The sequence below is a fragment of the Quercus lobata genome, chromosome 11, assembly GCF_001633185.2.
Source record: "Quercus lobata isolate SW786 chromosome 11, ValleyOak3.0 Primary Assembly, whole genome shotgun sequence".
In the NCBI taxonomy this organism is placed as follows: domain Eukaryota; kingdom Viridiplantae; phylum Streptophyta; class Magnoliopsida; order Fagales; family Fagaceae; genus Quercus; species Quercus lobata.
This window is the reverse complement of record NC_044914.1, coordinates 4,123,703-4,133,456: the sequence shown is the minus strand read 5'-3', so window position 1 is coordinate 4,133,456 and position 9,754 is coordinate 4,123,703. Positions and strand designations below refer to the sequence as shown.

The window sequence follows — 9,754 nt, the reverse complement described above, 5'->3', positions numbered from 1 at the left end:
GAGGTAAAAATTAATTAAAATAGTACAGTAGGACCCATGAATAATACCAAAAAGTGCAATAGAACCCATGAATAGTAGCAAAAATAAATTGAATAATAAAATAAGTTAACAAAAATAATTTTCATCAAACATACACTTAGAAATACTTTTTATACACAAAATTATATTACCTGATTTACTCAAAAAAAAAAATTTATATTATCTGGCCCAATGTTATGGCCTTAATTGAGCCCACCAACCCCACAAGCTGATGAAGTTCCGACCAATGTGACAAGCCCAGCAAAATAAACTTCACGTATTTGGACCCAAAAAACTACCAAAGATCCGGGTTTAGTCACTCACAAGTCACAAGTCACAAGTCGCAAGAAGTAAAAGCCTGAAAGACCACGAATGCTAAACACAAGTCAAGGCCATCACCGGATGAAAAATGAGCAAGATGAATATGAGTCTTGGGATCGGCATTTTTCTTCACAAAGCTTTTGCTTTGGCTCAATACCTTTTTAAAAAAATGTCTATCATGTGGTTCAAGCCTACATGAAAACCTAAAGGAAAAAGTGTGGAGTTGTGGCTTGGAGGGCATAAAAAAAAGAAGGATTTTTCCTCCCCTATTTTGGGCTTCATGGGAGGCCTTCAAATGGGCTTGGGGTCCTTTCAAAATAGGTAATGTGAGCTAAACATACATGAAAAAGTCATTCAAAAATGGTAATTTTTTTCGCTCAAAATAGGATTTTAGCACATCAAAACAAGGATAGACAAAAAATTGCATCGATAATATGTTTGTTATTGAAGGGTATTAGGACCATTAACCTATCGATCCAAACACATTTAAAATAAAATAAAAATAAAAAATTGAATTTCCCATTAAATTGACAGAAAATACTATCGGATGAGGTAAAATGCTCATTACCAAAAGACAAGGGGAGACAATGCTATGTTTTAAACTAAATGGGGAACATTGCCAAATACTTAGGTGGGGATGTTTCAAGTTACATCTGATATAACTTTAAGCAATATTATACCACCTAATAACATTTTACTATATTCATATTTTGAAAATCTCAATGTTAGATTACATATTATATATGTTCTTATAATTTGTATATTGAATTTCGTGTTAATTAGATGTTATTTACTATTTGGTCCTGTAAGGACACAATTCTCTGGCGGCCCAATAAGGATGTTGGGCTCGCGTACGAAAGATCCCTCACAATATGATTTGTAGAGAGTGGGCTTGAAAAGCTAGCCGTTGGTCAAGTGGCGTTGTCCGGTCATGGCTTTAGAGGAATCTACGTAGAAAAAGGGAATTGGGTATGAACATTTAAGCCCTAAGGCGTCGTACCCCGTGGGATGGAGCTCCTCGGAGTTGATCCGAGGACCTGTTGAGGTCTTCTCTCGGTTGCCCAACGACAGACTTTCTTCCATGAAGTCCGGTGTTCCAGAGATGTTTTCCCATGTAGTCTTTCTTTTTTCGGAGGTGGAAAAAAAGGGCCCCCTTCAGATCTACTTACTTCCTTATTTTATACTAGCTTGCATTCATTGCCCTTCGTCCACGTGTAGGGTCAATCTTTACGAACACTGACATTTGTCCCATCAGTCCAATCCCGGAATTGTTGGGGATGGTTTGATAAAGCTGCAGAGTACGGCTCTGTCAGGCGTCGGGCCTTATCTAGAAGGGTAGTATGGATAACTTCCCCAAGATATTCTGGATTTCCTTACTAATTCGTCCCTATACCAGTTTTGCCCCTTTATTCTGGTGGGATTATGGATCTGCCGAGGACTAAACTGTCCTCGGCTGCTTCCCAAAAATTGTTTTGTGCTCTGCGTTGTAGAGTTTGGGCCACAGCTCTCCTCGGATTGGGCCTTCGGACGCTCTAAGGATAAATGGGCCTGGTCCACGAATTGTTGGGCCCCACAGGTCCATTAACTTATCTTTTATGTATAATTTTAAACTACAAAAATTTGAAATTAATATTTGATTGATAATATAGTTATTGATTTTTTTTAATCATTTTGAAAATTTGTAATCATTGAAGATATTAGAAGAAAATGTAATTCAATGGTGAATTTGCCAAAATTCGCATCTAATGAAAAAATATATTTATATAACATTACTTAAACTTATACCATGTATAACTTTTTTGAGAAAGAACACCGTTAATAACTTGGATCTAATCCATATTGAGGGATTAAAAATTTGGTTCACTTCATATAGAAGACACTTAGCTAAGTACAATATGGTATATTTTATATATAGTATATACAGTATAGTATTATTATATTTAGCCAATAGGCCTTGGTGCACACATCATGTATACCTACTTTAACTGTGAACAATTTATATCCAAAAAAACCATACTTACTTCCTTGATAAGGAATATATATATATATATATATATATATATATAATTTATGTTCATATTTTTTATGGATTGGACATTATTAGGAAACAATATACAATAGAGCTTTTGTTTTTTGATTTTTAATTTTCAGAATAGAGTTGAAGAGTGAGTATATGGTCTTTCTTTTCATGAATGCATAACTAGTATAGGGTGTATTGAGGTAAAATGTAGATTTGCACATACATAAAGAAAAAAAAAAAGATACAGGGGGGGGGGGGGTTGGGAAATCTTGCAAGCACACTCAATTTCACATGGATCCACTATTAAGACTCAGTTTATTATGCACCAAAAATAACTTAACATATTAGTTGGATGTGAAATTGAATGTATTTCTAGACTCTCTTTTTTGGGAGAGGGGGCGGGGGGGTATGTAGGATAATGAAAAACCAAAGGTTATGTTGATGTCATATGATGCCATTTTACGATTCAATTAAAATATATAATATTTTCTAGAAATTTATGTTTTTTTTTTGTGTGGGGGGGGGGGGGGGAATAGTAAAAGAAGTACCTTTCTTGGAAGTTTTGTATGAAAAATGCAGACTGGAAAATTTTGAAAGGTTCTCTTTAATCTTTATTAACAGTAAATATGGTTATTTGTTAATATTAGGATGAATCCTTAAGAAATATATTATTAGGATTAATCCTTGAGAAATTAATTTATATTTTAAGTACAACCGAAAAGGATTTTTGAAGGTTTAGATATCATTATGACTCGTTAAGCAACTAATACTAAATTGAAGTCTTCGTTTTGAATATAATTTGTTTAAAGTTTATGGGTTTTTTATTATTATTATTATTATCAATAATAATGCTTTAATATCAAATATTAATCGGAGGTTGACATCGATCGCCTAAATAATTTTCCTTTATTTGTAAGTTTCATAAATTTTATACTACTATTAGGGTTGACATTTCTAACTTCTATATATATATATATATTAGTAATAAAATCATGGGTTGCACAGCTTAATAAATAATCATATATAAATAAAGAAAATAATTCAATAATATAACTAAAATTGAATAATAATAAAATTGTTAGTAAAAGCAAAAGGACAGTTTATTTTAAGTTACATAAAATACTCCTCATGTAACTTCAGGTTGATGAAAATGATGAAGGTAGAGAACTTATTCAATCGTATATAAATGGCATAGAATTGGTGTATATTGAAAAGTCGACTTTACCAGTTCTCCAATAACACAAAAATCGCCCAGGATATATCTTGGGAAGGCCTTCAATAAAGCGAAATGCCACAAAAGTTGGGAGGTGAAAACTTGGAGAGAAAATTCTTGACTCCCCTGATGAAAATTGAACATATATTATAGTATATAGTGACGGTTTTAGGAATTTTTTTTTAAGGTGGTCACTAAAAAATTTAAATTACCACAATATTTTTATTGGTACCATTTTTTAAAGAAAAATAAAATTAAAAATTATTTTATTGAATAGGTTGAACGAGTTACAAATTTTATATTTTTGTTTTAAAATAGACTTTTTGTTGAATAATTTTTTCACTTGTTGTTGTTTGGTCTTGTCTTGTTTTTGTTTGGTTTACGTTTGTTGTTATTTGAGCTAATATTTAATGTTGTTCTTTAAGCTTAAAAAAAAAACATGGATTAAGAATTATGTTTGGATGCAAAATTAATTTTGAAGTAATGTTACGTCCACAACATTTTTACAATAAATCTTATGCAAAAATCTATTATTGGTGAGTAAAAAAATAATATTAGTATTTGGCCCAAATTAGAATCAGTAACAGCTTACTACATTAGATTTGTTGTAAAATTATTGTGAAAATGTTGTGAATGTAATAGCACTACTCTTATTTTTGTTGAACCTAAATTTTGTAATGCTCAAATTAGGGTGTTCAAAATTTTATTAGAGCAATAGGTTAGTTTAGCATATAATAATTTTTTAGCAAGTGTATGCATACATTTTTTTTCAAGTCAGGGTGTCATGTGACAACCCTGATTTGCATGTAAAGCCGCCGCTAATAGTATGTGGGGGTTGGATTGTTTAAATATTGTTGTGTCCAATCATTATCTCCTAAGCAAGTTTGAGATTGGGATAGTTGTCTGGTTTTATTTTTATTTTTATTTTTATATTTTGCTGAGTGATTATTTGTTTTGATATATGAATATACATCTTGGCGAATGGTTAATGGAATTCTCTAATTATATATAATTAGAAAATTCTATTAAATAATTGATTGATAATATGATTATTGATATTTAATTATTTTAAAATTTTGCAAGTATGAATAATGCACGAACATAATATAATCCAAAGTTAAAATTTACATTCAATTAAAAAATATCAAATGATGTAACATCGATGCAACCGCATGCATGTGAAAGCAAGGTTGCGTGCGACAATAATGTGATGAAAGCTGAGCCCCCTGATCTTCTGCTCTTCAATACCACTTATCCATTTCAAAAGTTGTCTACAACTAATACACACCACCAAACTCTCAAATCTTCAAAAGAAACTTACTTTTACCAATAGAAAGGTATGAAAGGAATCTTTTTTATTGATATGATTTTAAACATAGGCCACCACTTTTCTTAGTGGTGGGCTTATAAAAACAAAGTGACAAGGGGCATGCCAAAAATGTACAATCTTTTACCAGAAAAGATAGTCTTATCATGATGCCAAATGCTTGTGTTTTCCCACTACTATTTATGTTCCTATTAGGAATTTTCAGTGAAGAGAATTTCTAGAATTCACACCATTCGGTTCACCGCTGATTTTTTCAACCTTTTCAACTACTTAGACAACCTCAAACCTACTTAAGAGACCGAGTATATATAACTTGTGCGAGAGTGGTGAGTGGTGATATATTTAAGAGGTAATTAGTAGAAGAGAGATTATACAAGAGGCTTAATCAGCAACTTGTGAGAGTTTTGCAAATACAAAACCCTTTTGAGAGAGGAAGATGGGGAACACTATAGGAGGGAGAAAAAAAGCAAAGGTGATGAAGATCAATGGCGAAACCATGAAGATAAAGACTCCCATACAAGTTTGGGATGTTGTCAAGGACTACCCTGGTCATGTTCTGTTGGAATCTGAGGCTGTTAAGCATTATGGCATCCGAGCCAAGCCATTGGAACCACAGCAAGAGCTTAAGCCCAAGAGAGTTTACTTCTTAATTGAACTGCCCAAGTTTCCTGAGGAGAAAAAGTTGTCTAAACGCTCACAATCCACTGGCATACACCTGAGTGCCAAGGATAGGCTAGAGTGCTTGATGCTATCTCGAAGAACGGTTTCTGACCTTTCGCTTATTAGACCATCGTCGAGTCTTGTATCCGATGAGCCGGGACCGGGTACAAGCCCTTTGAGGGTGAAAATGAGGTTGCCAAGTTCCCAAGTGGCTAAATTGGTGGCTGAAAGCAGAGATAAGGTAGAGGTGGCTGAGAAGATTGTAGGTCTTTATATGAACCATGCTGGACCTATAGAGGTTAACAAGGACTCACTGGAGGCAAGAGAGGGCGCGTTGGTGCACCAGGAAGTACCATGGAAACCAGCTCTTGGTAGCATTGGGGAGAAGAACAAAGCACATAAGGTACGCTTCATTACAAATACAACTTCTCTGTAGTATTTTTTGCGTTTTACTTTATGTTTTACCGATTACAACATGTTATATGTAACTCATATTTTTTTCTTTTTTTTAGAACAAAGTAGTATATCATTCAATAATCAATGTTGTGAATTACATAATCTTGATTCTTTGAACATTTCTTTCTAGGAATTCCACATTCATTGCGCCGTCTTTAATCAATTGAACAAGTAGTAATAGCAACAGTAGCTCAGGCGAAAAAAATAGATCTAAGGGCCCTTAATTTATGAGATATTGTCGGCCTTTTAGGGACCCATACACCCATTTGCTTAAAGATGTTGATGGCTAACACTATTTTTTTTTTTTTTTTGGGTTGATAATTTAATGTGGGTAGGCTAATATGTGGATAATAAGGCATTTGGATAGTAGATTAATTCGATAAAAAAAAGTTATAGAAATGCATAATTTAATTGTGGAAGTGGCTAATTGCCTAGTGTTTAGGCAACATTTGAACGTGGGATGGGACCAATTCTTCCAAAAACATGTATCATGAATTAAGAATTAGTAATTCCGCCATTATAGCGAAAAGGAAGAGAGCCAAAGTATTAAAGAAAACCGTTGAAATTTCAATGTCAAACAGTAATTATAAGAAATAAATGAGAAAAGGAAATTAGTGGTGGAAAATACTTGTTCTGTTTTTGTGTGAAACAAGATCCAAACCTTACCAGACACGTAGTTGAGGATTAAAATAAACCCTGATTTTGTCCATCTTGGTTACAAACAGTGAAATATTGGCGTATCTTTGTTAACTTTGGTGTGAAAGCTTTGATAGTTCTTCAGGAGAGTTCGCTAGAATGATAAGCACTACGTAACAAATGACAAAGAATTGGACATACTCAGCCAAAACCCCCCTTAAACAATAAGACAACGATGTACAATAAGAACTCGACATACTTCCTCATTTTCCTCGAATTCGAAGAAGTGAACCCAGTCGACCATATTTGACTTTTTAGGCAGATGCCGATTATTAGGCATGAAATTACAAAGGTCTGCTTTGGTTACCAAAATAAATAAATTCTTTACTCAATCAAACTGCTTTAATCCTATGCTATCAAACTGCTTTAATCCTATGCTAGAAAGAGTTTTGTAGCTTAGAAACATTGTCTGATTCTTCTGCCAAATTAAGAGAATTTGAGTTTGAATTACTCTTACTAGTAGACAAATATGTTTGACAATAAAATAATATATAATACAAGTTACTATTTCTTACATTAAAGTAATATTGATGAGATAACTTGGGCAAACTAACACATTTGTTTGACCATGCTTAGGTCAGTTAATTCTTCTAGAAAAAACCCTCTATACTTGATGTTTATCTATGCTTGATAGTTTCAAATTTTGTAACTTGAAGTATCTGTTTGCCTACAATTTATTCGACAAACTTTTAGTTTTTAGCTTTTGTGTATAAATTCTTAAAAACTTTTTTTTTCCTTCAAATTTTTGAAGTACAAGTATATTTTAACATATTTTTAACAAAAAGCTAAATAAGTTGATGTGTCAAACGCACACGAAATATTACTACATACACTATAGGCTAAACAATTTTATTAAAAATATAGTTTTTCTTTTGGAGATAAATCTTGGAATTACATCATCATCTTAGAAGATTTACTTTGAAATTAACCTCAATCAAGAGTTTTATAATTTAATTGGCCTCTTTAGGTGTTACCGACGGAGAGTTTAAATCCCTTTTTCCTCACCTATCAAATCATAAAATAAAAAGAAGAATAATTTAAAAAAAGATCTCATTTTGTACTATTCTCTGTATTAAGTTGTAAATCTATGTGGTCCGTTTCTCCCCAAAAAAAACGTAAATCTATGTGGACCACGAAGGCAGATTGGCATTTGGCAGTATTATTCGAGATTGTAGACAAGCATTAATTTTTTTTTTTTTTATAAATATCCAGATAATTGTGACTAGAAGAAATTGGAACTAGTCAAAAGAAGAAGTGATCCAGATTGAACTTCCTATGTTCAATTCTCTGCAATAGTATTGTGAAAGCATTGAAATCTTAGCTAGCTGTTGGATAAAATTCTCCGCAATAAATTATTGATACTAAATTTATTAAATAATGATGTGTACTTGTATATAACCTACACAAGTTATTAGTGTTCTAAAACTCTGAAGTCTTTTCCAATTAAATTAGAATTTTATTGGGGAGGGGAGAGGAGGGAGACGTGGGTCAAGCCCGTGACACGGAAGAATTAAAGTTTTTCAACATGAAGAAACATTAATTAATTGCTTTGAATTCTATGTTTTCCAATTATTAAAGCAAGCTTAAATTTCAAGATTATGATTCTTTAATTTCCTTCAATAACATGAAAATTTGGACATTAATTTCAACTATGCTAACATTATTTTCTTGGATAAAATCTAAATTTGCAGAAGAAGGTGAGCTTCGTGCCAGTGGAAGAAGATGAAATTTGTCTAGATGTTGCTTCTAAATAGCAAGAGACTTTGTCAAAATATTGGTGAAGCATATGGAAACACCCATGATTAGTATGCTTGTATAGATTTTGTTCTTAATTATATCGTAGAAGATTTCAATTATAGTTTTTTTTCTTTTTTGAGAGAGAATTTCAATATATAATGTCTTCTAAATTATAGTTGTTATAGGTAGGTGTAGTAAGACAAATACTTGTATTTAGTCGGACCAGGAACCAGTCTCAATGCATGCGTAGTAACAAGGACATGATGAGTGTCAATATATTTTGAGTTTGAAAGGCTTTGAAACCAAAATATTTGCTTATTCATGATATGCATGGTATTCTTTTGAAATGAAGATTGTAAGAGTGAAGAAGTATTTTTACAACAATATGTAAGCCATTATCATATATAGCATGTAACTTCTAGGATATATTCTACTTTCTGTAGGGTTTGGACTTGGTACAACTCTGTAATTAAGTGCTTCATAGGTTTGGGCTTGGTAAAAAATTCTTTATATCATGTTGATGATTATTTGCAATGAATTGTATAGTGCAAGCACGATATGTATAACCCAACTTTTATTAGTAAAACTATTAAAACGAAAAATTGTAGTAGAATTTTATACTAATATAAATAGATAACAATTTTAAAAAAAAAATACCGAAAACTATTTTTAGTAGAATTTTAATCGTTGAGTAATATTTTTTAAATTGATTGAAACTGTAAGGACACGATTCGTGGTGGACCGTAACGGTGTTGGGTTCGCACGTAAAAAGGCCCAAACAATATCATTTGTAAAGCGTGGGTTTGAAAGGTTAGGCCTTGGTCGCCAAACGGTGGGTTTACGTGATATGCATACATGGTTAAGTCGTCTTCGCCTTAGGAGTCTTTCTCCTGGAGGTGGGCTGGGAGGCTCTGGTTTTTGGCCATTTTTCCCAGCCACCTCTCTGGTTTGCTTACTTTTACTTTTATACTAGCCTGTGTTCCTTATCCTTCGTCCACGTGTAGGATCGACTTTTTCCAGACTGATACTTGTCCCATCAGCCCATACCCAGAGTATTTGGGGGTGGTTGTAAAAGCTGAAGAGTATGGCTCTATCAGGTGCAGAGTATTGAATGACAGTAAGAGCAGCTTTCCCGGGTCGTTATATTTCCCAGCGTATCCTTTTCTAAATGTCGTAGATATTTTAGATTTTTTTTCCAAAGTTATTTCTATACCATTTTTGCCCTTTCCTCTTGTGAGATCTTGGTTATGCCGAGGACTGAGTCGTCCTCGGCTGTGTCCCAAGGATACGTCGTATTTGTATTGCC

At 33.0% G+C, this 9,754-nt stretch overlaps 1 protein-coding gene across 1 annotated transcript; it reads left to right on the top strand.

Moving 5' to 3' along the window:
• The first annotated feature begins 4,969 nt into the window (after nucleotides 1-4,969).
• Nucleotides 4,970-8,874, top strand: LOC115969292 (uncharacterized protein At1g66480-like). The gene is made up of 2 exons (XM_031088910.1): nucleotides 4,970-5,962; nucleotides 8,403-8,874. The coding sequence occupies exons 1-2, from the start codon at nucleotides 5,336-5,338 to the stop codon at nucleotides 8,463-8,465; spliced, it is 690 nt and encodes a 229-aa protein (XP_030944770.1). The 5' UTR covers nucleotides 4,970-5,335; the 3' UTR covers nucleotides 8,466-8,874.
• Nucleotides 8,875-9,754: the final 880 nt, after the last annotated feature.